The 26031-nt window shown below is 52.8% G+C and overlaps 10 protein-coding genes across 10 annotated transcripts; 4 read left to right on the forward strand and 6 right to left on the reverse strand.

Annotated features, from left to right (window-relative positions):
• Positions 1 to 304: 304 nt before the first annotated feature.
• On the forward strand, positions 305 to 1359 carry N7510_009915 (putative glycerol dehydrogenase; the record flags this gene model as incomplete). Its single annotated transcript, XM_056981840.1, has 3 exons — positions 305 to 665; positions 724 to 1108; positions 1152 to 1359. 3 exons carry the CDS (start codon positions 305 to 307, stop codon positions 1357 to 1359), a joined length of 954 nt encoding a protein of 317 aa, XP_056829676.1.
• Positions 1360 to 1677: 318 nt separating this feature from the next.
• N7510_009916 (uncharacterized protein) lies at positions 1678 to 6324 on the reverse strand (the record flags this gene model as incomplete). Its single annotated transcript, XM_056981841.1, has 1 exon — positions 1678 to 6324. The coding sequence occupies one exon, from the start codon at positions 6322 to 6324 to the stop codon at positions 1678 to 1680; it is 4647 nt and encodes a 1548-aa protein (XP_056829677.1).
• A 1023-nt stretch (positions 6325 to 7347) lies between these two features.
• On the reverse strand, positions 7348 to 11004 carry N7510_009917 (uncharacterized protein; the record flags this gene model as incomplete). The annotated part of the gene is made up of 1 exon (XM_056981842.1): positions 7348 to 11004. One exon carries the CDS (start codon positions 11002 to 11004, stop codon positions 7348 to 7350), a length of 3657 nt encoding a protein of 1218 aa, XP_056829678.1.
• Positions 11005 to 12211: 1207 nt separating this feature from the next.
• N7510_009918 (uncharacterized protein) lies at positions 12212 to 12504 on the reverse strand (the record flags this gene model as incomplete). The annotated part of the gene is made up of 2 exons (XM_056981843.1): positions 12212 to 12409; positions 12469 to 12504. The coding sequence occupies 2 exons, from the start codon at positions 12502 to 12504 to the stop codon at positions 12212 to 12214; spliced, it is 234 nt and encodes a 77-aa protein (XP_056829679.1).
• A 1583-nt stretch (positions 12505 to 14087) lies between these two features.
• On the forward strand, positions 14088 to 15011 carry N7510_009919 (alpha/beta fold hydrolase; the record flags this gene model as incomplete). The annotated part of the gene is made up of 1 exon (XM_056981844.1): positions 14088 to 15011. One exon carries the CDS (start codon positions 14088 to 14090, stop codon positions 15009 to 15011), a length of 924 nt encoding a protein of 307 aa, XP_056829680.1.
• A 793-nt stretch (positions 15012 to 15804) lies between these two features.
• N7510_009920 (glutathione S-transferase family protein) lies at positions 15805 to 16479 on the reverse strand (the record flags this gene model as incomplete). Its single annotated transcript, XM_056981845.1, has 1 exon — positions 15805 to 16479. The coding sequence occupies one exon, from the start codon at positions 16477 to 16479 to the stop codon at positions 15805 to 15807; it is 675 nt and encodes a 224-aa protein (XP_056829681.1).
• Positions 16480 to 17174: 695 nt separating this feature from the next.
• On the forward strand, positions 17175 to 18117 carry N7510_009921 (SDR family NAD(P)-dependent oxidoreductase; the record flags this gene model as incomplete). Its single annotated transcript, XM_056981846.1, has 3 exons — positions 17175 to 17472; positions 17541 to 17791; positions 17857 to 18117. 3 exons carry the CDS (start codon positions 17175 to 17177, stop codon positions 18115 to 18117), a joined length of 810 nt encoding a protein of 269 aa, XP_056829682.1.
• A 1790-nt stretch (positions 18118 to 19907) lies between these two features.
• N7510_009922 (uncharacterized protein) lies at positions 19908 to 22112 on the forward strand (the record flags this gene model as incomplete). Its single annotated transcript, XM_056981847.1, has 4 exons — positions 19908 to 20531; positions 20582 to 21035; positions 21251 to 21493; positions 21550 to 22112. 4 exons carry the CDS (start codon positions 19908 to 19910, stop codon positions 22110 to 22112), a joined length of 1884 nt encoding a protein of 627 aa, XP_056829683.1.
• Positions 22113 to 22251: 139 nt separating this feature from the next.
• Positions 22252 to 24026, reverse strand: N7510_009923 (acyl--CoA ligase; the record flags this gene model as incomplete). Its single annotated transcript, XM_056981848.1, has 3 exons — positions 22252 to 23198; positions 23248 to 23880; positions 23927 to 24026. 3 exons carry the CDS (start codon positions 24024 to 24026, stop codon positions 22252 to 22254), a joined length of 1680 nt encoding a protein of 559 aa, XP_056829684.1.
• Positions 24027 to 24648: 622 nt separating this feature from the next.
• N7510_009924 (40S ribosomal protein uS19) lies at positions 24649 to 25511 on the reverse strand (the record flags this gene model as incomplete). The annotated part of the gene is made up of 4 exons (XM_056981849.1): positions 24649 to 25015; positions 25150 to 25207; positions 25413 to 25431; positions 25494 to 25511. The coding sequence occupies 4 exons, from the start codon at positions 25509 to 25511 to the stop codon at positions 24649 to 24651; spliced, it is 462 nt and encodes a 153-aa protein (XP_056829685.1).
• Between the last annotated feature and the right edge of the window lie 520 nt (positions 25512 to 26031).

Below are 26031 nucleotides of genomic sequence, written 5' to 3' on the forward strand. Positions count from 1 at the left end.
TTGCTATTATGTCAGGGCGATCGGTCCAGGATTCTGGTTTCCGATGGCGGGCCCAAATGACTAAGCCCATAGTTCAGGAGTTACCGCCTCCCACCTGAATATTCTGCCGGTTCCTGGCTGTTGGCGCGGGCTGTCGGCCGTCGGCTAAATCATCCGGGTTGACGCGATTAGGCGAAAGCGTGATTGATGGACTAATCATTCTCCCGTGGGGTTATAGTGGGGGTTTGGTTACTTGTTCTTTCCCTCCTTTGCTTTCCTCCTCCTCTCTCTCTCTCTCACACACACACACATACACACATACAGAATGGCTGCTGCAGACGTCCACTTTAAGCTGAATACCGGTGCTGAGATCCCTGCCCTGGGGCTTGGGACTTGGCAATCTGCCCCAGGTGAGGTTGAGAAAGCGGTCTTTCACGCCATCAAAGTGGGCTACCGTCACATCGACACCGCGCTGTGCTACCAGAACGAGCACGAGGTCGGCCAGGGCATCAAGGAGGCCATTGACGCTGGCATCGTCAAGCGCGAGGACCTATTCGTCACCACCAAGCTGTGGAACAGTTACCATGGACGTGTCTCTGAGGGACTCGAGACCAGTCTGAAAAACCTGGGGTTGGACTATGTCGACCTCTACCTGATGCACTGGCCAATTGCCATGAACCCCAACGGTCAGCACTTATGCCCGACTATTGCTTAGACCAACAGTATTAACCTGTTCACGAACAGGCAACCACCCCATCTTCCCCAAGCTCCCCAACGGAGAGCGCGACATCATCTACAGCCACTCGCACGTCACCACCTGGAAGAGCATGGAGAAGCTCGTCGGCTCCGGCAAGGTCAAGGCCATCGGTGTCTCCAACTACTCCGTCCAGTACCTAGAAGAGCTCCTGCCCCAGGCCAGCATTATTCCTGCTGCGAACCAGATTGAGAATCACCCCTCGCTGCCGCAGCAGGAGATTGTGGATTTCTGTAACCAAAAGGGCATCCACGTTACGGCGTATAGCCCACTCGGTAGCACCGGCAGCCCGCTGTTCACGGCTGAGCCGATTGTGGAGGTTGCGAAGAAGCGCGGCGTTTCGCCTGCGACTGTTTTGCTTAGCTGGCACAGTATGTTGTTATACCTCTTTCTATTGGGGAACAAGTCTGACGTAAAGATTTACAGTTGCCCGCGGCTCCTCCGTCCTCGCCAAGTCTGTCACTCCGTCGCGTATCGAGGCGAACCGTGCCGACCTCATTAAGCTTGATGCTGATGATATGGCTACCATCAAGAAGTACAGCGATCAGCTGGCTGCTACCAAGTCCTTCCAGCGCTTTGTCTTCCCTCCATTTGGTGTGAACTTTGGATTCCCCGACAAGCTTTAAGCGGCGTTTGTCTATACATGCCTTCTTGTTTGGAGCGTATATACATTTTTCATAGAAAGGACTGCGAAAATCAATCGTACATACGGGAATTACTACAATAGTGGAAATGACAAGTAAACTCAACATAGTTGGTACACAAGATGATAGCAATACAGAAAAGAAAAGAAGGAAGGAAAAAAGGAAAAGATATTGTACACGTCGTCGGATTCACATCTCTCAAGCAACACCCCCGGGTAATCATCACACATTGAATGCTCGTCTCTCACATCTAATCATCAACTGTCGTCAGAGTGACGGCCATTGCTTTCTTTTGTTAGTCTAGTTGGCATCACCCGTAGGCGCCCTAGGCCGGTTAGTGCTAGTTCGGGGGAGCAGGTCGTCCATGTTGAGTGGATCCAGACCCTTCCACTCCCGCTTCAGCAGACCGGGGCGCTCAGCAGCTGCCTGGGGAGTGTCACCCTCCTGGGCCGGAGCCGGGACCACGAACTCACGGTATCCGAGCTCATTCAGCTGGTCCTCTGGGATGGGATCAAGCGGGTAAGGCCTGTTTTGGTTCTTGAAACGGATGGCATGCACACGGCGGTCCTCGCGCTCGATGACGATCTTCTTCAGAAGGCCATTGGTGAGGGCCTTGCGCTTGTGCAGAATGGCCAGTCCACGCTGCAGGGTGGCGTAGGGGAGAGTGATCAAGGCGATGCACGGGATGAGAATGAAGGGCTCGGAGGGCTTGCCATCATTGATGGAGGGCACGTCGCCGAAACGAATGTTCAGCAGCTCAGGGTTCATCATCATCGAACCGGGCAAGGTGCGAATCGGGATGGGAATGCGGTCGGGCACGATTTCGGATCGGCCCTTGGTCCACAGAGGGAAGTCTGGGTCCACGGCCTGCAGGACGTACTCCAGCGAGTAGTTGGTCATGCGTTCACCCCAGACGCGCTGCAGCTGCTTGTTCTGCGCCTCGAAGTCGAAGGCGGCAGTCGTGGTAACGGGAGCAACATCGGGGCAGCGGATGAGATATTCTTTGATACGCACGCCGAAGCTGAGGAACTGCTCGATGGTGTCCCACGACACCATAGTGAAAGCAATGTCCATGCCGCGCTGCACGATATCAGAGTAGCCCAGGAAGGCACCAGTGGCCGCGTAGAAAAAGGCGTAGTCAACCATGGCCTTGTCGAGATAGAGAGCGTTCACGGTGGGATGAGCCTCGGACGGCTGCTGTTCTATGCCCATGGACTGGAGAGTGCACACGCGCACGTCGTTGTTGGTCAACAGGGGCCAGCTGTACAGGTGCTTCAGGGCCATGCCGAAGGCGTGCATGCCGCGATATAGAAAACCGCCATGGACGTGGATCTCGTTGACCTCAGCGCCAGCACGAATGCTGAGCTGGGTGAAAATGTAGTGTAGAGTTGGGTTGCTCTGGACCATGAATTTGTGGACGGGGTGCGGGATGGACGCCAGAGGCGCCCAGTCCAAGTGCAGGACGATCACCACGTCCGAGATGCTGGTGTCGCCATACATCCTGCGGGTGTGGGTATCAAGAGGTGGCATCAGAGGCCTGGCAAGAATGAGATTGTCTGAGTAGTAGATTTGGATGTTGCTGAGTGGAGGGTGAAGATGTGGAGGAGAAGGGGAGTCGCGGAGTGGTAGAAAGGAAGAGAACTCAGGTGTCTGAGGCAGCAGGGGACCATGAAACACAGGACGAGGGTCCTGCCATTGAATGTGCTGGAACTCGTTGAAATGATATGGCTCCTGCCCTTCAGCCGAATTGCTTCCTCCTTCTGCCCCATCGCTATTACCATTGCCTGAACCTCTAGCATCATCTGCATCACCACTCTGCTGCTCATTGTTTGGCATATCTTCAGAACCTGTTCCATCTCCTTCAGCCTGCGAAGGTGCCTCTGCATCTGCAGCCGAAGAAGCCTCTCGATCCATCTCATCAGCCCAGCTTCCTTCCCCCTCCAGATTTCCACAGGCTTGCTGCACAAAAACAGGCGCAACCATCAACCGCGTATGTTCCACAGCCAGTGAATTAGAAGAAGAAACCCGAGAAAACATCATCTCCTTGGATTTGCACGCGGGCTGAGAATGAGACCGAATCTCGCCGGGGACATATGGCCGGATGACGGGGTGTCTGGTCTCAGGTTCATCGTCGTTCGATTCTTCTTCCTTGTGCTGTTTGTCGGACTGGTTGTCAGTGCCATCGTGCGACTCGTTCGCTTTCTTATTCTCATTGTTGAGCTTTTTCACCTGGCCATCAGATTTTTCGTCTTTGTCCTCCGCGTTCTCCTTCTCATTGCCCACATCAAACTCCGCCGCCGTCTCGATAGACGCGTGAGGAGATGACGGATTGATTTCAACGCTGATCGGCTCCGGTTCCTCAATGAGATTACCGGGTAATGACACTTGCCAAATCACTTGAATGGGTGGACTCTCCGGATGTACCTCCTGCTGCTCAGCTTCTGTCCCTTCCTGAACATGTTCCTCCTGATGCGAGTGTTCTCCATGCTGTCCTACTTCTGGCTCTTCCTGAATATAATCTTCCTGCGCCACAGGCTCCACCGCTTCATGACTGTGCTGCTCCGGCTGACCTGGCTCCTCAGATTCACGAATATCTCCGAGCACGGTGGGAGCACCCAATTCCTCGCTTTCAGACTCTGGAGGAAGAGCGGGATACGGCACCTCGGTGTACCGAGGTGCCTGGCCGTCAATAAGAACCATCGTGCGTCGAAGCCCGTCTCCCCAAGCCCGGACCGTTGCCGTCACAGGTCCGGTAGAATTCATAACGCTTCCAAAGCGGGCAAGCATATTTGAGAAGATTCGAGAATTAAACCCAGGTTCAGCCTGCTCCTCTACAAAAGGGTCGTCAACTCGCTCGAGAACAATTGGAGGCTGCGACGGGCTGGGAGTTCGACTCCGCAGATGCTCAGGTACATAGGGCAAGGTGACCGTTCCATCAAAATGCTGGTAGATGACTCCACTACTCTCTACCTCCATGGAGTGGCATTGGCAACAATCGCCGGCGTGGTGCATGCAGCAGCACGACCGACCAGGAGGACGCATGCCATAACCTCGCGGCCGATGGTAGCAGCATGCCAGGTGGAAGCCGCATCGCGCACGAAGGTGGTGCAAGGCAGTGTCATTGGGCCACACTGCTCGCGGATTGACAACCGGGTAACCCTCTGCATAGTACAGAGTACGCGATCTGGCGGGTCGCGGCGGAAGGGGAGGGGGACGCGGCCGCGGCTCGCCAGCGAGCGGGTTATTAACCGGCTCGTTGACCACGGTAGTCGAGCCGCTAGAGTCGTCCACAGCGGTTGTCTCGAAAGAAAGCTCGATGGCATTACCTGTCTCCTCTATAATATGGACGGAGGCGCCAGTTTCGAGCGGATTGTCTTCCTCGATCTCCTCTACTGAGGCCGCCATAGGACGCTCGGGGCTCACACTGATCTCAAAATCATCGATCGAAGCATTGACATTCGAACCAACCGCCGGGCTACCCGCAGCCAGTCTCTCTGAACGAGTATCTTCGGCGACCTGTTCAGTTTCATGCTCGGAGCTAGTTCCCGCAGGCTCTTGATCATCATGCTGAATCTGAGCCTCATATGAGAGCCTCTCTGCCAGAGAAATCGACTGTTCATCTTCGGGTGCAGCATTCTCGACCGCCGAAACATAAAGCGAGCTCTCCTGTTCAGGATTCTCCTGCCCAGGCTCCACCTGCGGTTCCTTTGCCGTGGCTTCCGACCTAATGGATGCAAGTGGGATGAAAGGATTGTATGAGGTCTCAGCAGCGAGAGTGTGCTGTGCAAGGCGCACAGCCTCCCGCACCGCATTCTTCTTTCGCTTCTTCTTCTCCTTCTTGCGCTGACTCTTTGAAAGATCTTGACTCTCGGGCACAACGGACGCATCGTCATCGTCGGCCGTATCCCGGCGTCGACGCCGCTCAGACTCAGGCAGTTCATCACCGGTGATGATCTTGAAACTATCATCGGTATAATATTCGGAATCCGTTTCGTCCGCTTGGCGTTTTGTCGGAATGGGACACGAAGAGGCAGAGCAAACAGTCGCAGAAGAATCGGCCGCCTCGTCCTCTACCTTCTCGGATTTGGCATAGTCCTTGATCTTCTTTCGGTCCTGGCGCGCCTTTGCCTTGCGACGGGTTTCAATTATCTTCTTTCGATTCTGTGATTTCTTCTTGATATGGTTCTTTTTCTTCGTACTTTTCGGACCACTCTTCTGAGGCTTTGCACGAGCATGCTCACCAACTTTTGGAGAAGAAAGCCCGGCCGTATCAGATGCAACCGCAGTCTCGCTGTCACTCACTGCGGCCTCTTCGTTGTCGTGGCTGCCGTTTTTTTCGGGCTCTTTCGGCTCGTAATCGCCCGTCTCCGTTTCGGCGTCGTTGTCGGTCAGGTCTTCTTTTTTCTTGTCGTCAGAAGGAGGAGCTGGACCCGCGGGGTAAGTGACAATGATCGTCCCAGCCTGGCTGAAGGATTCTTCTTCCTCTTCGCGGCGCTCGAGGCCCAGGCCCGGCGGGTATCTCGGGGTCTGTCGCGATGGACCCGCCTCGGAGGAGCCATCAATATGGGAACAAGCCTCCTGCACTTCCAGCAGCTTCTGGTTCAGGATGGTCTGCATCACGATATTTGCCTCGTCATCTTCAGCGGCGATGTCATATATATCGCGTCTCTCACGTCTGGCCACCGTGACAGCTGTGCATGCAAGAAGTCGCTGAGTCAGATAATCCTTCACCAATTTTTCGATTTCTCGATCCTGCTCTGACGATGTGGGCGAGGGACTCGGAGATAGCTCACCGTCGGACATTACGGGAGAGGAAGGGTCAGAGGGGACCTCCTCCCCATCGATGAACTTCAGCACGTGTTTTGCTTTCTCTGCTTTCTCCTTGCGCTCTTCCCAGACCCATATATCTGTGGTGCTGCTCTCGAAGCGCGAGTGAATGGGCGCCATGTTGAGCAGGTGGAGGAAGGCTTGGAGAAGTGGAGTGGAGTTGAGAAGGGGCGTTGATGTCGAGGATGGAGGTTCAAGGAGGGGGCACTTGAGAAGAGGGAATGGGAGGTTAGAAATCCCCCTGATGGGGTACAAGATGTTGTTATTTGAGGATGAGGCTTTTGGGTTTGAGAAAGGCAGATAGGAGAATGAGTCGATGAAAAGTGATGCCGATGAGGCACAGGCGTGGGGGATGGCGAGAATGATGAGAAGTGGTTAAGAAGAAAGAAAAAAGCTTGGGATAAGGACGTAGTTTAAAAATATTCATCGTGGGACACGCTGTATCGCGACGAACCATTTCCAAAACGCTCTACAGGTGAAGCCGAACATGGACGCGCCGTCTTTTTCATGATCCCACCTACGCACGCCCACAACAAAGAGTGGAAGTGCTTTTCACTACATGGAATTATTGTTTACTGTCTGATTTTATCATTTTGTGTTTTATTTTGTGAAATAAGGTATTCCTGTTGGCGCTTCTAGCTATAAATGCTCTAATCCTGATACTTGGGCAGCGGAGTAGGGCTAGAATCGTCCACGTGATGCAGCACATGATACGCCCGCGCGACACAAAACAGAGCAGTTGGAGTCGCTGCCTCAGGCCAACTATCTTCCTCGCCAGGCAGCGCTTTTGTTACTACATTTGCTCTATTGAAAGAACATGACAGGCCACAGAAGGAGTATAATTTATGTTTCCATTTTGCTAATTCATATGCCTGCACACGGAAGAGGAAGAGAAAATGGTAGTAAACAACAAACGCTCACGAAACGCACCGGGTGGTATATAGGCAGTCATCAAAGTTAAGGACACAGAAGAAAGAGGCACAAAATCAAGAACACAAAGAAAGAGCCCGAGAGAGGGATATATGGAGAGAGAACGGCACAACAAACTGTGTACATACTCAACAAAGACAAGGGATGACAAGGAGATGGTTAGATGTTAGATCTGTATAAAAAAGCGTCTGAGAAAAGGCAGCAGTATATCAATCAGAACATGCCTCCGTCGACAGGGATCGCAGGAGGCGGGTATGCAGGGACGGCGGGAGCAGATCCAGACCGTGAGTCCTTGCGCGCCCGTCCGTGCATACTGGCGCCCTCGCTGGACATCTTGCGCAGACGATTGCGAGAGCGAGGGCGCTTTTCCTCGTCCTGGAATGTGCTCTGTTCGTCGACGGCGGGGAACGGTGAGCTAATGCGCGATTCGGTCTTGTCACTCTTGAATGCGTCGATGATGGTCTGTGTACCTCGCCTGCGCGGGTTCCGTGGTGGTATAGGGGGAATTGGGGATTGGGTCTCTGGCGAGGGCAAGCCGACAGTCGGGACGTTGGATGTGCTGGACAGGAAGGTCGGCTCGGAGATCTGCTTCTTGTTCACTGGCCGTTTCGGGAGTGCGTTGTGCCCTGGTGCACGTTGAGGGAGCGAGTGGGAACCGCCGCCAGCGGCAGAGCCAGGCCTAGAAGAGTGCTCAGAGGGTATCTCGTTGAGAGGAGGCGTGGCGTTGGCAGAATAGGGTGGTGCAGCCGGTGAGGGACGTGGGGATACCCCGATCATGGAGGGCGAATTGCTGCCAGGCCGAGGGAACTGGAATGGCTGCTCGTACTGGAAGCTCGGGGTGGCAGCACCAGAGCGGCTGGCGCTGCGGTATCTGCCCGAAGCTGCAGATGAGGTGCGGTCGAACAAGGGGGCCGGCTCGCTTGCCTCCATTGAGGGACGAGCCGAGGAGGGGACTGAAGGGACGGCGCGGGGTTCGAAGTTCTCTGGCGCAACGAAATTCTCGTGCGCGATAACCGTGCCCTCTTCCACGGTTTCAAGATCGTCGCGCTCAGCACGATATCTGGTTCGGCTCTTAGACCGGCTCGCTGTCGCTGAGGCATCAGACCCAGAGCGAGACCTCAGCCCCCCGGCAGGCGATGGCCCACGGCTGTGGCTTGAGTCGCGCGATCCATCACGGCTGCTGCTGCGGCCAAGCATCGGCATGCGGGACCGGATCGACCGTTCGCCAACATTGGGGGAGCTGGAGTTGGAATGCCGGCCAAAGTTGGATGAACGTAGCTCCTCCTCACGCGGGACGTCATCCTGCACCAAGGAGGGCGTGGAGGTATTTCCATAGCCAAACATCTTCAACCTGGAGTCGGATCTTTGGAAGCCGGACTTGCTGGGCTTCTTGTTCAGCAGTGCAAAGGCATTTCCAGGTCTCGGCTGACTCGACTCTGGGGTCTGTCGACCTGGAATAGGACTGCTCGATCGACTGTCGAATTCAGTCACGCTGCGCATCTTCTCTTGAACCTTTCTGCGTCTCTCAGCCAGTTCAATGGCAAATTCCTCTCGCTCCTTCTGTGTCTCGGTGCTACCATCTCGTCGATGGTGGAGCGCCAGCTCGTTTTGCCATGAGGCGTCCTTCAACCTTCTGGTACTTTCGGGCGAGGCGTTTGTTTCAGCTGAGTCTTCACTGTCACGAGGGGTCGAGTCGTCTCCGAACTGTCTGGAGGCTGCTTGAGACCCGGACGTTCCAGGGCGGACATTTAGGGGCGACACGGCGTCCTCTTCAAGGTTGCTCAGCATAGACGCGTTGACCGACTTCTGAAACAACGATTCTTGGGTGCTCGAGTTGCTCATGCCTCCATCCTGTCGGTACATGGGGAACCCGGGGGATGAAGGGAGGTAGATGTCGCTCTCGCGACGTAACTGGGCTCGAACCAATCCAGACAAGTCTGCTCCAGATGGTTGCGTGGTCGGTGAACAAGGCTGCTCGGGGGTGATATCCGTGTCCACACCTTCGTGCTCCTCAATTGGCTTGAGGTCGCCCATTTCTGAATATGTGACTTCCGGGAGAGTTTCCAGATGATCTCCGGTGGGGGTGGCTGGCTTGGATGCTGTGGTAGTGGAATGATACATTGAGTGGCCGTATTCCGTGGCGAATGATGTGGCAGATGACACCTCGTAAGAGCGACGGTCGTCTCGGTCATCTCCAGATTCACTGGCGGTGGATGCGGCATAGAAAGTGGCCAAACCAGGTCGACGGGGGGACGCTTCCACGCTCGAGGCCCTGGAGTGATCAACACTACGATTGGGATCGCTACTGTAGTGCGACGAAGCAGACTCGGCTCGGGATCGGACACTGGACTTGGAAAAGCCTCTGGGTCGGCCGGCAGGCTCTGGTGGTGGAGCTCGGCGTGGAGGGGACGGGCGTCGCAATGGAGGTGTGCTCCGTCCCTGATACATCAGGAGCTGGCGACGAGAGAACTGTTGCTCATCAAATGCCGTGGCAGGTTTGTTGAATAGACCCATAGCGGTGGCTTTTCCATGATCCTCCGGTTGGACAGCTGCGGCCAGTGACGCGCCGTCTTCCGCTTCGCTCGTCCGTGGGCTCAGAGGAGGTGTAATCCCGAATCCGGTAGCCGTCGGTGAGAAGCGTTCCTTGGTCAGCGTCTCTGCGGAAGGTCGGTGCCTCGATGACTCGGATGACGGAGGGCTGTTGGCACAGGGCACAGGTGGCGCAGAAAGCGGTGCGAAGGCGGGATCGGCGACGGCGAGCTTTTGCAGCCGGTCACGCAAACTGGTCGCGCTCTTGGAAAAGTTGCGGTTCAGTGGGGGAAGTTCTGGAGTGCCGGCACGAGCGCGGTTGAGGCTTTCCAGGCGACTCAAGGTTGAGGATTGCTGGTTCTGAGCTGCCTGGGCTAATCCCTGGCCGTACATGCGGTGGGAGCGCGAGGGCAGTGGCTTTCCCGTTCGCGCATTCTCGGTTGGGGATTCAGGAGTTGAACTCAAAGCAGCCTGGGGTTGGATGTTATGCGATTCATCAATTGAAGTAGCAGCGGTCGAACTGCGGGCGTTGGTGGCGGGCCCGGACGCAGTGGAGGAGTAGGTGGTACGCTTCGTGGACGAGATAGTCGAGTGAGCATCGTCTGATTCTCGGGGAATTGCGTCCCGTGCCGCTTGCTCGGCCGCTTGCTCGGCCGCCTCTCTCTCTGCCTTTTCCTTCAGCCGCAGCCGCTGGAAAGTGGACAGATTCAAATCGTTCTCGTAAACAGCCTTGCCCATTCCTCCGCGAGGGCTAGCGTCGTTCGGGCTCGGCGAAGGGCCGGGTGAGCGGACTGGAATCTTATAGACCTTCTGGCGTCCGCCAAACAGGTTGTTGCCTTCCGTGCGTCGGCCGCGACTCATGATGCTGCCGCCGGGTGATCGGTCGTCGTCGGTGCCGTATCCTCCATCTCCGCCAGACACGTAGGAATCGGCGCGGCCCAATGCGAGCGAGGGACGACTGCCGTCGTTGGATTCGACTTCATCGATGTCCGCTAACGCATTGGGGACATGGCCGAACAGATTCAGACGCGAGGCTCGCTTCGGAAACAGAACGCTGTCGTCGCTAGCCTTGCCAATTTTTGAGGATGGATCGTTCTGTTCCCTCAGCATGCTGAATCTGGCAGACAGCTTCGGCATGAGCAAGCTGGTTCGGAAATCGTCGGAGGAGGGGAGGGCGGACGACAGGTCCAAGTTCGGGCTGGTGTTGTCGGAGGCATGGTTCTTGATTTTCAGGCTCTCAAAACTCAGAGCCGGCGGCGGCGCAGAATTCTGGCCACCCTCTAACACTTCCCGGGCCTCCTTGACCTCCTTAACCTTCTTATGTTTGCGGAACCGATTCATGGCGAATTGCACCAGGGTCGGCGAGGGGATTCAGATAGTTGCGGCGGCGCAATGGACCAGGGAAAAATAGCCAGGGGGCTACATTCACGCAGCCCTCGATATAGGATTGAAAGGTGAGGCAGAAGATTGATTATTATTCACTAAGAGACAGACATGGCAGTCAGCATCTCTAGGGACGGCAAGTTTGGTGCAGCAGCAGACATACAGCGACGAGCTCAACAGCGCGAGGTGGAAAAGAAAGGAATGCGGGTCTCTATCGCGTACCTGAGTTACCCGTGTCTGTTTTTGTCAGCCGATCCGGAGAGACCAATCAGTGCCCCGATGATGGCGGTTGGACTTGTCAGAAATCGACGTGTATGATGGGGAGAATTTTTTATTGATTCATTCCTTTTGACAGTATGGAATGTCGGAGGAAGGGGTTTGCAAAAGTAGACGACCAAAGGCCTAGCAGGTCAGTTAGTCGATCAACAATAAGATCATAGTTAATTACTCTCGTTACGGGCTGTGGTACCTGCATCCCTTCTCGCAGGATGCCTGCAGACTGTCCGGTAAGCAGACCCTTGCCGGACATGTAGTCCAGCAACCATCGCAATCTAATTATTCCCATAGTCCTACGCGATCGCTCGATTATTTTACCATCTGTAACTAGATTTCCCGAGGGCGGCGGAATCCGGCAATGGCGAGACCAAAGAAAAAAGAACAGACTTTGCTAGCGTCACCAGGGGTCTGGCCCGCGGACCCATTGTGAGCCCTGTCGGTGGATGATGATTGTTATTACCAGCGGCTTGGCAGATCCCCTAAAGGATGAGTGGATGCGCTCCGATCGAACTCCTTGCCTCCGTCCGGACGGAAATCATAGAATATGCTTGCCCGGGACCCGGGGTGCAGAGGGAGCAAGCAGTGATGGCACGATCTATAGGCTGTGAGACTACTGGCATCTGCATCCGACCATACAGACAGATGCAATAATCTTGTTACCCCGACACCCGCTGCTCCAATCGCGTCAAGTCTGCCCCGGCACCGCTCGTTTTCGTGGATCCAGACAGACCAGGGTTAGGCCCCGTTCAACGCGGTTATCCACCCCATCTCCCCTGAGAACTCTTTTTCGTGTTTTTTTTAAGCCGAGGGTAAAGAAAGAAAAACAAAAAAATCGTGAAATAAGCAATGGGTCAAAATCCGGAATCTCCTCGGCAGTGGAACCATGATTTCATAGCGTCGCTATGAGATGTTGATAAAAATGGAGACCGGACCACCGACTACTGACGCCGGACACAGCGAAGCCTGAAGGGGCAGGCAGGGGGGTGCCCTGTGTGGGCTGACAGCCGTTGTTGAGGACCCAGAGTGAGTGGACTCGCTTGCTGGCTTGCTCCGACGGGCGTAGTGTTGAACTTGCCCCTGGACTAGTCTAAAATAGGGCAGTTCAAATAAGGCATCGGGCATCCTATGGCCCATACATTGTCATACGTCAGGCGCATGCATCTGGTGCGACAGATCTTGCATTTTAGTTACATGTGTAGCACATATTTGATCACACTTATTAAATTAGGTACTCAGTATTCATCGGGCGAGAATGAGACTACTGATGGGGGGCAAAAACGGGACGCTTTTCCGCAATTCAACGAGAGTGGAGTGCACAGTTAGTTCCCACCGTGTCTCAACCTGTCTTGGTTAGAGCTACCGTACCGTATGTGTGTACTGTTCTTCATACGGGCCAAGATGTAAGCTACTGCCGGCTTGAGGAGCGGTCGGATGCATGCATTTAATATCGAGAAGTAAATCTGTCGCAAATCTTGGTAGAGATCCAGCGCGACCCAGCTGAGAAATCACAAGAACTATTGGGGCCGAACGGGCAACCTGGGTGTGGGAGCCAAGTGGATGGGATCCAGTCTCGGCACTTTCCTACCTCGTGTTGTTGGTTTCCACTTGACCGTTGTTTCAGCACTTGGTCAAGTACTTTTGTTGCCCAACGCTCTTCGGAAAAAGTGGGATAGGGCTGCGCCACTACGGACTTTGTATATACGATGGCTCCTGAGTAATTAATCTATCCCGAACACTGTGTAATTCTAGACCGTGTGTCGGGACCGATAACCCGATCGCTCAAATATATATTGCGTGGCTTTCTCACGGAGTACATACGTCTAGAACAGCCGAAACGCCCGGGCGCCCCTCATATGAGTTGAAGAAAAGCCCAAACTCCTAAAAAGTATTCAAGTTTGGAGATTTATGGACGAATGGAACTCTTGAAGGCTATTGTTGCTCGAGGTCCGAACTTGATGACTCTTTAACTACAGAATCGATTGTTGTCCCATTGAAGGGTGCACAATTCTCATGAAAAGGAAATCAGGTAGATCCGGCGACTGCTTAAAAGACAACATGTGTTCAAATCTTGCAGTCATGCTTTCAATCCTCAAATCATATCATGGTTTCTATGTGGGCCCTATCGAATTGACCTCTCTTGTCTGGCTGACTGTCGGGGACGGACAAATTTTTATGGAATTGCACCGACTACTTCTTTGAAGCATTGCATTACAGGCATGTCTTTGGATCTGGTGAATACTGTTTAAGGATTGGCTTTACTCAATCCAAACACTTCACCCTGTATATAGCAGAGACTGAACATAAGCCCGCATAAAAGTATATGTCTACATTGCCAGCCATGTCAGATAGTCTAATCCTAAATTTGGGAACTCTACAGACAACTTCGCCCTTTTTACAGAGCATGTCACGAAACTGGTGTCACCACCGATACTCTTCGATGGTTTCTCGAACCCTAATGCCAAGACCTACCATACTGTACTCGCCCCCCTAGTCGGACTCCCCAAAACTCCCCAAAACCCTTTTGAGAAGTCCGACTTGGGGGGCGAGTACCTCTTGTACACCTTGAGAGGGTTCAAGTTCTTATATGACGTATTCTTGCTTACGAATTGACCAATTAGCGTTGAGTTGGGCCTGGTTACCTAAGTTCCTTGTAGTGCCAGATAAAAGGCGGGGATGCTCTTGTCGAGGAGGTAGTAAACATATCGATTAACTCTCTCTCCTCCAGCACAAATAAATATAGCCCTAAATCCATTTCGAGAAACAACATGATGTCTTTGCCATCGTCTACCATCGAGCTCACTCAAACCTTTCACCACTGCACTGCTACCCACGACTATCATATCCGCTGGGTATCTCTTGGCGATCCTGAATTACCACCTCTGATATTTGTGCATGGTACCCCATGGTCTTCACGCGTCTGGAGTAACTATGCCCAATCTTTTGCCAAATACTTTCACGTCTACCTCTTCGACAATCCAGGTTTCGGCGCCAGCCCTCTTGGCAAGCCTCTTGACGGCAAAGAGGGGACGATCGACGACAAAACGGCTCTAGATGCAGACCTCGCACTTCAGACAGAGGTGTTTGCTGCGCTCTATAAATTTTGGTCGCTAGACTGGCGGCACAAGCCCCATGTGGTTGCGCACGACCACGGCGGCTTAATGAGCTTACGGGCTAATATCATACATGGCTGTGACTATGCGAGCCTGTGCTTGATAAATGTGGTTGCGATAGGGCCGTTCGGCCAGCCGTTATTCAAACTAGTGGCTGAAAACGAGGCAGTTTTCACTGCGTTGACCGGACCAGTGTTTGAGGGGGTGGTGGAAGCATATATTCGCGATGCAGCCCACAAAGATCTGGGGAAAGAGACGATGGAGATGTTGAAGAGTCCGTGGATCTCTTCTGATGAAGGAAGAAGGGGGTTTGTGCGACAAATGATTCAGGCTAATAGCCGTAGCACTGACGAGGTCGAGCCTAAGTACCCAGAGGTAGGAGAGAGGATACCAGTGCAGATCATCTGGGGAAAAGAAGACCGATGGATTCCTGTGGAAACGACGGAGCGCCTGAAGGAGAAGTTGCATGCTAAGCGTGTGGTGCTAATTGAAAATGCGGGACACCTGGTGATGTACGATCAGGAAGGGATGCTAGGCGTCGAGCTGGGCTGGTGGTTGAACCATGCCAGTCATCTTTAGGTAGACTCTCCGGTATATTATCAGGTCTCATACAATGACATATTTGCAAAACCAGGGTATCTTCGAACTAGGTAGATCGTGAAAGGATGACTAGAGTTAACTGTCGCTGCAATCTCGAAAATGCCTAGTCTATTATCATCCAGCCGCAGCGAGTCTCCATAAGGATTGACAACGCACCCGCCACTGCCACCAATGACACCTCTAAGGGCCCAAGTCCAGTCGTGCTGTCCCTACGTCTATTGCAAACAAGAGCAACAGCGGCGACAACAACAACAAGGCCGCCGCCGACACGAACAACGGACACAAAATGGCATTTGCATTGGCATGATTTTTAACACGGACACCACCATCATCAGCAGCAACAAGGCCCCTCCCCACAGGGACAATTCTCCGGCTCAGCAAGGCGTCTCCCATCCATTCTATCCACTCCCAACTATCAATTCCATTTAAAATGGACTTTTCGAAGACGGTTGATTTCGTCGGCAAGGTAATCGGGAACACGGAGACCTGGAGGGATGTGTTCGCATGGATCGGGGTGTGGTTGTTCCTACTGCCGGCCACTACGGCCGAATGGGATTCCACCCGTCGGGCCCTTGACTGGAGGTATAAAGTAGTCCGCAACTACAGAGAAGTGCAAAACTAGCTTCACCGTTTCACACTCTTCTCTTAATTCTGGTCCCACCGCCAAGACGCCAGCTTAAGAGATGGGTCGATTTAAATATAGAAGATATATGTACGTATTTGGATTCAATTCGTCTTCTTATCTAGAAGTTTCATCTGCCATCACATTGCCTTATTTCCCTTCCGCAGCCGCGACCTTCGCCTTATCATCAATGGTCTTGGCAATAGCCGGGCGAGCCTTGATACGGCTCAACCAGGAATGAACATGCGGGAAGCTCTTCTCGAGATCCATTTCGTTCGACCAGAAGAGTGCAGCCACCTCGAACCACGGCACAAAAGCAGTATCGACATAGCTGTACTTGCCGCCAACGAGGTAATCCTTGTTCTGGAGCGATCGGTTGAGCACGCCCGAAACACGACGGATCTCGTTAACATAGCGCTCGACCGCACTGGGCACCTTCTCGGGGTGGTAGACCGTAAACCAGGTGGCCTGCCCGAAGTACGGTCCCTGGCCGGACGTCTGGTAGTGTAGCCACTGCTTGCTTTCGTAGTACTCCTTTGAGCCGGCGGTGAAGCTGATCGTGTGTTGCTTGTCGTATGTGTCCACTAGGTACTCGAGGATGGCGCCGGATTCCCAGATGGTGATGCCGGTGTTCGGGTCCTCGAGGGCGGGAACACGACCGTTAGGATTGATAGACTCGTATGGTTCCTTCTTGAGGTCGTCGAAATCGACCAACTTAGGCTCGTAGGGAACCTTAAGCTCTTCTAGGATCATAAGGACCTTCCAGGGGTTGGGCGTGCCAGGGTGGCCCCGGAGCGTCCAGAGAGTGAGGGTTTTGAGAGACATGCCGAGTGAATGAAAGATTAATTGATTGAGAGAAAGAGAATTCGATCAAGGGTCGAGAGTTGGTCTGCTTAAAAGTACCGGTATACTTCAATGGCGGGAACATCAGGATACGAATTACTCAGTTCGGCACCCGAACGCTTGGTAAGCTGGATAGTGAATTGTCTCGTAAGCTAGATATTGAATTCTCTTGTGATTTTCATCTGCATCCATTAGACCTTAGTTGTTAGCACAAACCACGGACTATGCAGCCAACCCGCCTGGACCTCGGAACGTTGATTGGTCCTTGGTCATCAACACAAACAGCACAAACTATGATGCAAACAAACCTTGCTTGCAGTGGGTGCGGAGCATAGCGAACCATTGGTCCTTGGTCATCAACACAAACAGCACAAACTATGATACAAACAAGGCTTTCATGCGGCATTAGTCAAACGATTCGGGGCGGCGACAATCCTGCCCGTGATATTCATAATCAAGAGGAGCGGGGGACTCGTAGATAGAACAATTTTGCTTTCCCGACTTCTTATAATTTGATGATTTATAATAGCATCTATTTAATATATGCAAAATTAATACTATCGGTTCCATATAGTCAACTCTGTCGTATATATAAAACATAACCTCTTGCCAGTTCGAGCTCGGAAGTAGCTGTGTGATCCTTTGCTTCGATAGCTTTCTTTGCTACTTTTCTGGATATGGCGCCCGACACACTCTCACTGGTAGGAAAGACTGCTTTGGTTACAGGTTCTGGCAGAGAGTCTGGCATTGGTGCCGCTATTGCTAGATCTTTGGCCCGGAACGGCGCATCTGTAGCAATTCATTATGTGTCGGAAGGCTCAGAGGTACAGGCTGAGAAGGTAGCGATTGACATCAATAAAGAGTTTGGCACCAAAACCACCGTCGTACAAGGAGGAGTAGAAAATTACGATACTGCAAAAAACATGGTTGAACAGATTCTGAAAGCATTTAGCGTCGATCACATCGATATTCTCGGTATGTCATGGGCGGCGTGATGTTCTTTCCGGGTAGTTGAACAGGGATTGATTGACTATTTGTTTTAGTCAACAACGCAGCGGCTGCACGCAACACACCTCTCTTGGAGGTTAAAGAAGAGCAGCTCGAATACGAATTCGCTGTCAACGTCTTCGGCGTGATTTACATGACACAAGCTGTTGTTGGCGTAGGTCGAATGCCGCAAGGCGGCCGCATCGTCAACATTGGCTCTATCGCCTCGAAAATTTTGGTCCCACCACCTGTATATGGTGCGACAAAAGCTGCAATGGATGCCCTGACAACGTTTTGGGCTGGCGAGGTAAGATTTCTTTCGTGTTTTCCCACTCTCTACGCTCGACAACCACCTAACGAAATGCCGGACAGCTTGGCAAGAGCCGTGGGATTACCGTCAATACACTCGCACCCGGCCCAGTTCCAACAGATATGTCGAAAGCGTATCTAGTGGCTCCTGATGGGTCTCCAACTGCGCTTCAGCTTTCTATGTATGAACAGACGCGAGCTGCGAATCGCCTTGGGTCAGTGGAGGATCTGGCTGATGCTACGCTTCTGCTAGTATCAGAGAAGAGCCGGTGGATCACTGCACAGTTCATCTCAGTTAGCGGCGGAATTACCGGGACTATGTAATCTGGGGGCTAAGTTGACGCGCCCACTTGACTAAATCAATGTGGCCATTCCGTTTGAAGTTCACAACATCGCGTGCCCTCTCAGGTATCGCAAGTATCTATCATGCTGGCTGTAATTAAGAGCTCGTGAATATGTACAGCGAGCTTTGAAACAGTAGTGTCATATTCACTCTGGAAGGCTTCCCTATGCAAGTGGTTTTTGTAGAGGAGATGGAGCTTTGAATGGTGAAAGCACAGTTAAGTTTTGTTGCCTTATTTGAGGGTTGGGGGAAAATTCGTCCAGTGAATCGCATTTCTATTGAGACATTCATCAGTATGAAGAGCAGAATGGTCGTGGTGTAATGTACTCAAGTTCATTTAGATCTACCAGCATCACCGCCACCATCCGCGTCGCCAAGGGCAAGGCCAACGAGGAGATTGACACCAACACCCCCCCCCCCCCCCCCCCCCCAACAGTCTCCGCGAAGAGTCCCCTCAGGAATATTCCTGGCTACTTTCGGACCATAGCCGAGCTGAGGAATCGCCTAATCCTCTTCTTCACTGGGCAACTCAGGGTGCCCGCCACCAGCAGCAGCGCGGTCGAGGAGAAACTAGTCAAGGACGGGAGAAGGCACCCGAGGCCAAGCTGGGACTATGTACACGCATATCGATTGAATGATTGAGATCTAATACTGACAATTGGATATCTGTAGTTTCGAGAAGTCTAGGTGTGGCAAGTGAATCCATTACATAAAATGTATGTACTTTTAGCCTTAGGGCTGCGGTTTATCAGGACCATGATTGATGGAGCCATGGTGATGGCGGAGGGACGTTAAGTGTCCGAAAGATGGCCGAAAGATAGACAAGCAATTGCTTTGTCTTAACATAGAGCATCCTTCTGCACCGGTGAGAGCTATAAGCTGCGACACGGGGGATAAATGGGATCTGCAGGGGATTATTGACGTAGCTCTCTCTCTCTGATACTCCCTTCCGGGGATCCACACTTCCAGACGCAAATGGAGAGCAAAATTGGGGACAGTGTGGATAAAAGCAGCAGGTAGATGGGGCGCACACAGGGTTACATTAATAGTTTGCAAGGCGCGAAGCCCTCAAATTATAGAGTATGACCGAATGCACCAATTTTGCATACCCAGGGTAGCCAAGACCAAGACATTATTATTAGCCCAGGGTATCATCATAACTTGAAATATGCCAACTGACCAGCATCCCTCCAAGCGACCAGTTTGAAGTTGAGTGGTGAAACCGATTCTCCCGCTAGCCCCCCACTCACAGGCAACGTTGGTGTGCATCCTAGCGCACTCATTGGCCAGCGGGCGGAGCGTCTAGAGCTGAAACAGGTTGATCCCCCTCAAAAAATGGAGGCGATCGCTGAAAATAGCCTTTTGTGCGGCGGACCCTGTTGTACGCACTGTTCTTTTTACGGTCGGGGTGACTTGTATGTTAGCAATTGAATGGTTTGACAAATAAGGAAATAAAAGGGAAGGATGGATACATAAGACGCTGGTTCGGGTTGACAGGTCTAGGTCGATGTGCAGGGGGTCGGGAGAGAGGCGGGAAAAGGCCAGTTTTGGTGTTGTTTCACGATGACTGGTGCGGCGCTTGTCAGCTGGTGTCCAACACGGTATATAGGCTATCCACCGCTGGGCTCGGTCTTGGGTCTTCAGCTCGACATTAATCGAGTCATTCTTTTTGTTCCCTTTCGCATTGAGGGTAGACCCTCGCCTTTCTTTTGAACATTCGTTTCTTTTTTGATTCTCGGGTCTGTTGACCAGACCATCTTTTTTCTTTGAAATGTTTTTCCTGTCGATGCTGGCCATCGGCACATCCCTAGTCGCTGCACTCCCGACGCCTGTTCAAAAACGGACGGATTGCACGTTTACTTCTGCGGCCAGCGCCATCGCTGGCAAGAAGTCCTGCTCCAGCATCGTTTTGGAAGATATCCATGTCCCCGCCGGAGAAACTCTGGACCTGTCGGACTTGGAGCCCAAGACCAAGGTTGTCTTCGCAGGCGAAACCAGCTTCGGTTACAAGGAATGGGACGGTCCATTAATCCGCGTGTCGGGCTCGAACATCGTCATCGTCGGTACCACGAATCACACCATCAACGGCGGCGGAGAGCGGTGGTGGGATGGCCAGGGCACAAATGGAGGGAAGACGAAGCCGAAGTTCTTCTACGCGCATGGTCTAGACAACTCGCTCATCGCCGGGCTGAACGTGAAGAATACGCCCGTGCAGGCGTTCAGTATTGAATCGAACCATCTACTCCTCACCCATATCACGGTTGACGACTCCGACGGCGATGAGCTTGGTGCTCACAATACCGATGCCTTTGATGTCGGAGATTCTACTCACGTTACCATAAGGAAAGCGAATGTCCGTAACCAGGACGATTGTCTTGCTGTGAACTCTGGCTCGGTACAGTCTCTTTGCATTATATAAGAAAGAGCATCACTAATATGGCATAGAATATTTTGTTCACAGGCGCCTACTGCTTTGGTGGACATGGGCTCTCCATCGGCTCCGTAGGTGGGCGTTCGAACAACAAAGTCGAGAACGTCAAGATCGAAAAATCCACCGTGGTCAATTCGCAGAACGGCATCCGCATCAAGACGGACTACAAGCAGACAGGTCTTGTGTCTGGCGTCACGTTTTCAAACATCCGCTTGTCCAACATCTCGGACCATGGCATTGTTATCGAGCAGGACTATGAGAATGGCAGCCCGACTGGCACGCCGACTACGGGAGTTTCGATTACAGACTTGACCATCGAGAAAATCACGGGCTCCGTGCACAGCGATGCGGCGCCGGTTTATATCTTGTGCGGAGATGGGAGTTGTTCGGACTGGAAGTGGAGGGATGTTGATCTTAGCGGTGGACAGGCCAGTGACAAGTGTGAAAATGTGCCTCATGGCATTGAGTGTTAGTCGGGAGGATGTTGATCTTAGCGGTGGGCAGGCGAGTGATAAGTGTGAAAATGTGCCTAATGGTATTGAGTGTTAGTCCTAGATAATCATGACGCCATTGGTCCGGCCCCGCAATCTGTGTAACATCAAGGGATAGAGGAGTTAGTTCGTCAATTCCCTCTTCTTCCACATATCTCCTCCTCACTCTTTGCATCTCTCCTAAAATGCAAGTTCTCCTCCTAGGCGGCCACGGCAAAGTGGCCCTCCACTTGACACCGCTGCTCTTGAACCGGGCATGGCACGTTACTAGCGTTGTCCGCAACCCCGAGCATGAGAACGAGATTCTAGCGTTGGGCAAAGGCCGCAAGGGCAAATTGGATGTGCTGATCTCGAGCCTGGACCAGGTGAAGAGTGAATCGGACGCTCAGAAAATACTAGACGCAGTGTCCCCGGATTATGTAGTTTGGTCGGCCGGTTGGTTCAAATATGCATATACTCGCGCGAACGCACGGAATGCTAACAACTCCCAGGAGCCGGCGGCAAAGGCGGCCCCGCATCTACAATCGCAATTGACCAAGAAGCAGCGAAGCACTTCCTCGGCGCATCCTTCGCCTCCACTTGCGTGAGCAAGTTCCTAATGGTATCTTATCTTGGCAGCCGGACCAAGCAACCAGCCTGGATTTCCGACGAGGACTGGGCGGCTATCATGCGGGTCAACACAGAGGTGCTGCCCACCTATGCGAAGGCCAAGATAGAGGCCGATGAGTACATGACCGCGCTGGCAGCGAAGCGCAAAGCCGATCCATCGGCGCGTCCGTTCCAGGCTATTAACCTGCGTCCTGGGACTCTGACTGATCAGCCGGCGACGCGGATGGTGGATCTGGGTAGGACAAGGGGTAAGGGGAGTGTGACCCGTGAGGATGTTGCTATTGTTGCAGATCAGTTGCTTGCTAGGGCTGATACCGAGGGGTGGATTGATCTTATTAACGGGGACTTGCCCGTTGATGAAGCCGTTGAGAAAGTTGCGAGGGAGAAGAAGGATGCGGTTGAGGGGGAGGATGTTGATGGTATGGTTAAAAGGTTTTTCTCTTAGCCTGGAGAAGATTGTCTAGGGCTTTAGGTTGGTAGATATCTATCTCCGGTATGGAACAAATGCAACGAATCAATTTGGCGTGAAGCCGACTCGGTCTAACTTATGTACAACAGATCTGTATAGGTAAATAGCGAGAAACTCACAGCTTGGCCTTAGGAGCTGGGTCCTTGAACTGCTCCTTCAATTTCCTCCTCAAAATTTTACCGCTTGGGTTCTTGGGGATAGATTCCACCCAGCGCAAGCCGCCACGCAGACGCTTGTGCGGCGCAACCTTGCCCTCCAACCACTTGATGATCTTGGCAGCTTCATCTTCGGCGCTGGCGCCAGAGGACTTGCTCTTTGCGCTGCGGACGACACACGCCATGGGAACCTCCGACCCGTGGCTGTCACTCTGCACGCCGATGACAGCAACATCGTCGATGGCCTCATGGTCGACGAGGATTCCTTCCAGCTCGGCGGGTGGGACTTGAAATCCCTTATACTTGATCAGCTCCTTGACACGATCTGTGATGTAGAAGTTGCCCTTGGCATCCTGGTACCCGACATCTCCGGTACGGAACCAGCCATCGTCTGACAGGCACTCCTTCGTTGCGGCAGGATTGTTATGATATCCCAGGAAAATGTTGGGGCCTCGTAGGTAGAGCTCGCCGACCTCAGGAGCGGAAACTTCGCGCGGCTCCGAACCATCTTCAGGCATGGTCATGTACTTGGCCTCCATGCTGGGCATGAGTCGGCCGACGGAGCCGATTGAGTCGCGCCACTCCTCCCACGGCTGCGTGTGCGTCGTCGGGCTAGTCTCACTGAGCCCGTAGCCCTGTTTGATGCCGACCTTGATGCGCGAGTACACGGCCTCGACCAACTCCCGAGTGAGTGGAGCCGCCCCAGAGTTCATCAACCGCAAGCTAGACAGGTCGTACTTGTCAATTGCCGGGTGTTTTCCCAGCAAAAGAACGACTGGAGGGACGATATAGCTGAAGGTAATTCGATACTTTTCGACATGCGCGCACCACTTCTCAATGTCGAATTTGTCCATTACCACCAGCTGGTAGCCCTTGTACAGTGTCTGGGTGAGGAGACACGTCAAGCCTAAGCCATGGTTAGTCTGATTCATTTTGCCTTTTATGAAAAGACAAACCGTAGATGTGATAGAAAGGCAAGAACGCCAAAAGCCGATCACCCTTGCCATCTGGGCCCCCGTTCCAGCTCAACTTGCCTCCCTCACCGGTAACCTGCTGCAGGATATTGGCTATTATGTTGCGGTGACTTAGCATGACTCCCTTGGGAACACCGGTGGTTCCTGATGAGAAAACCAGAAAGGCGACGTCCTCGTGGGCAACCTTGGCCTTGCGATACCGAGTAGCCCGGGATATGTTAAGCACACTAGAAAAATGCTTGTGGCGAGCAGTGGGGTCACGCTCATCACCGAGGAGGATGATGTGGTCTTCCGGGATGCCAACTTTCTTTGCGGCCTCTTTGGCAGTAGACAGCACAGACGCCTGGGTTGCAAGGACCTTCGCGCCGGAGGTCTTCAGCTGAAATGCCAGTTCGTCAGCCGTGTATGCTGGATTGGCAGGAGATATCACTCCGCCAGCCCAGAGGGTTCCCCACATCAGCACGGGGGTGTCGATGCTATTGGGTGTGAACAGGGCCAGGACATCGCCCTTTTTCCAGTCGTAAGTGGCCCTCAGGCCTTTGCCGAACTCCAGCGAGGCATCTTTTAAGCTGGAGTAGGTGTAGTGGCGCTGGGTCTCGGCATCCTGGTAGAGAACTGGGTGAAGTTAGTATGGAAAACAGAAATGTTCTTGAAGGCTTACTCTTGTCATCAGGGAAGGGCCGGTCTTTGCGTTCGAACAGGAATGTCCACAAATCCACAGGCGGGATGGAGATTGGAGGATAGAGCGAGGATACGACCATTGTGGGGAAGATCTAGGGTCGAGAGGGATGAGAGTGTAAAAATAAGGAGAGGAAGCTATTCGCGTTGCAAGGTGTCCAGAGAGAAGAATACTGGAGCAGGAGAAGTTCGCCCAAGTACCCTTTCGGAGTCCTCGGTGGATTGTTGGGGTAATGAGGATAGCCTCGGCCCCGGGAAGTGGCTGTACCACCGGTGGCCGACCAACCGGCGTTAGGGTCGAGGTCGGCAAATTGCTGAGTTACTCGGCTGTTGCTATTGGGTGGGTAATAGTGAGTGTTCCATTATTCTTATTCGTGAGTTATTATTATTGCTCGAGGATAGAAGATAAGAAGATTTCCGGGGAATTGTCTGTCAGGCTATCGCGTAGTGGGCTTGGATATGCTTAAGCTGGAGGCAAGATGTTCTCGACTCAACACACAACTACAAGACTACAATTCCAGAGTGAAATTCAGGTCGTTAGATTGGTTTTTGTTTTGGTGAAGGGTCATCCAGCCGACAAATTCTTATATTGAAATGGCGGCTGACCCGCACTGGAAATACATGAACCCAAGAACCATCGAGTCCACCATCATCAACACCATTTCCTCCACGGAACACTCCAAGGGAATCGTTTTTCGAAATCGTTTACTTGAGGGGAATGAAACGGGAAGAGTGGGTGGCACCGATACCGGGACGACCGTGCTTGACGGGCTTGTAGGAGATGGAGAACTCGGCCAGGTAGTGGCCGACCATCTCGGGCTTGATCTCGACCTGGTTGAACTCCTTGCCGGAGTAGATGCCGACAACGCTGCCGATCATCTCGGGCACAACGATCATGTCACGCAGGTGCGTCTTGACAAGGTCGGGCTTCTCGTTGGGCTTGGCCTCCTGCTTGGCCTTGCGGAGCTTCTTGATCAGACCCATGGGCTTGCGCTTCAGGCCACGGTTGAAGCGGCGGCGGGCGCGGGCGTGGACGACATCACGGAGCTGCTCCGAGGAGAGGTCGAGGAGCCTATCAAGAACAGTCAGATTTGTGATCTTCTGGTGCAAGCCAAAATGGCAGCGACAACAATCCATAGCAGATTGCCATGCAAATCTGTTTGGAAGTTGACACTATAGGTGTGGCTCTTGTTTGGGTGAACGTACTGGTCGAGGTCAATGCCGCGGTAGGAAAACTTGCGGAACTGTCTTCTCTTCTTGATCTCTGTATGGCGAGGGTTTTGTCAGCGACTCCGTTGTCTCGTTTCGTGTGCCCCCATCCTGTATCCAAGTTGACGTCCACAATTCCATCTCCAAACCGCCCACACAAGTTCCATCTCATCACAAATTCCATCACAAGGCAACACTCCATCTCTTTGACATTCCATTCGGGCGCTGGGGAGCAGGATGGGATATTGTTCAGAACGTACCGGCAGCCTCCTCGGCGTTCTAAAGATTTCACGTTAGCGGGTCGAACGAGAGAATTACGAGCAAGAAAGGGGGGAACTCACGTATTCGATGTCAGCCATTTTTGCGGGTGTTTCCTTTGAGGTCGCTTTTCGGACGTGACTCGAAAAGCGAAGGAAGATGGGTTGTCGGGTTGGTCGGTGTCGCTGATCGGTTGGGTGGGCACAAAGAATTTGGGGGGTTCGGTTAGAGACGCACATGACTCGGGCAGCCCTAGCCCTGTTTATGATCACGTGATGTGATACCGGGTCCCTGAAGTATAGCAATCAAGTTCTGTTATTGTCGATTTGTTCATGGGGTCTTATGGAATATTTGCAGTTTATCTCATGGAAAGGAATACAGGATACCCTGGTAATTGCCAGGCGTGAACGTACTGCCCATCGGCATGGATCCTGGTGTAGGGGATGGCCGTTTGAAGGATGTACTGTGAGGCTCAACAATACTTTAAGAACATTTCTTTGCCTACCAGTGAATCCTACCAGGTAATCTTACAGGCGGCAGATTTTACAGTAGAAGTAATGAGAGCAGATGATCTGTATTGACTAGGAGCTCGTTCCAGCTCACACATGAGAAATTCGTAAC

This window comes from Penicillium lagena (assembly GCF_028827675.1).
Source record: "Penicillium lagena strain IBT 129212 chromosome Unknown utg000007l_segment0_segment0, whole genome shotgun sequence".
In the NCBI taxonomy this organism is placed as follows: Eukaryota; Fungi; Ascomycota; class Eurotiomycetes; order Eurotiales; family Aspergillaceae; genus Penicillium; species Penicillium lagena.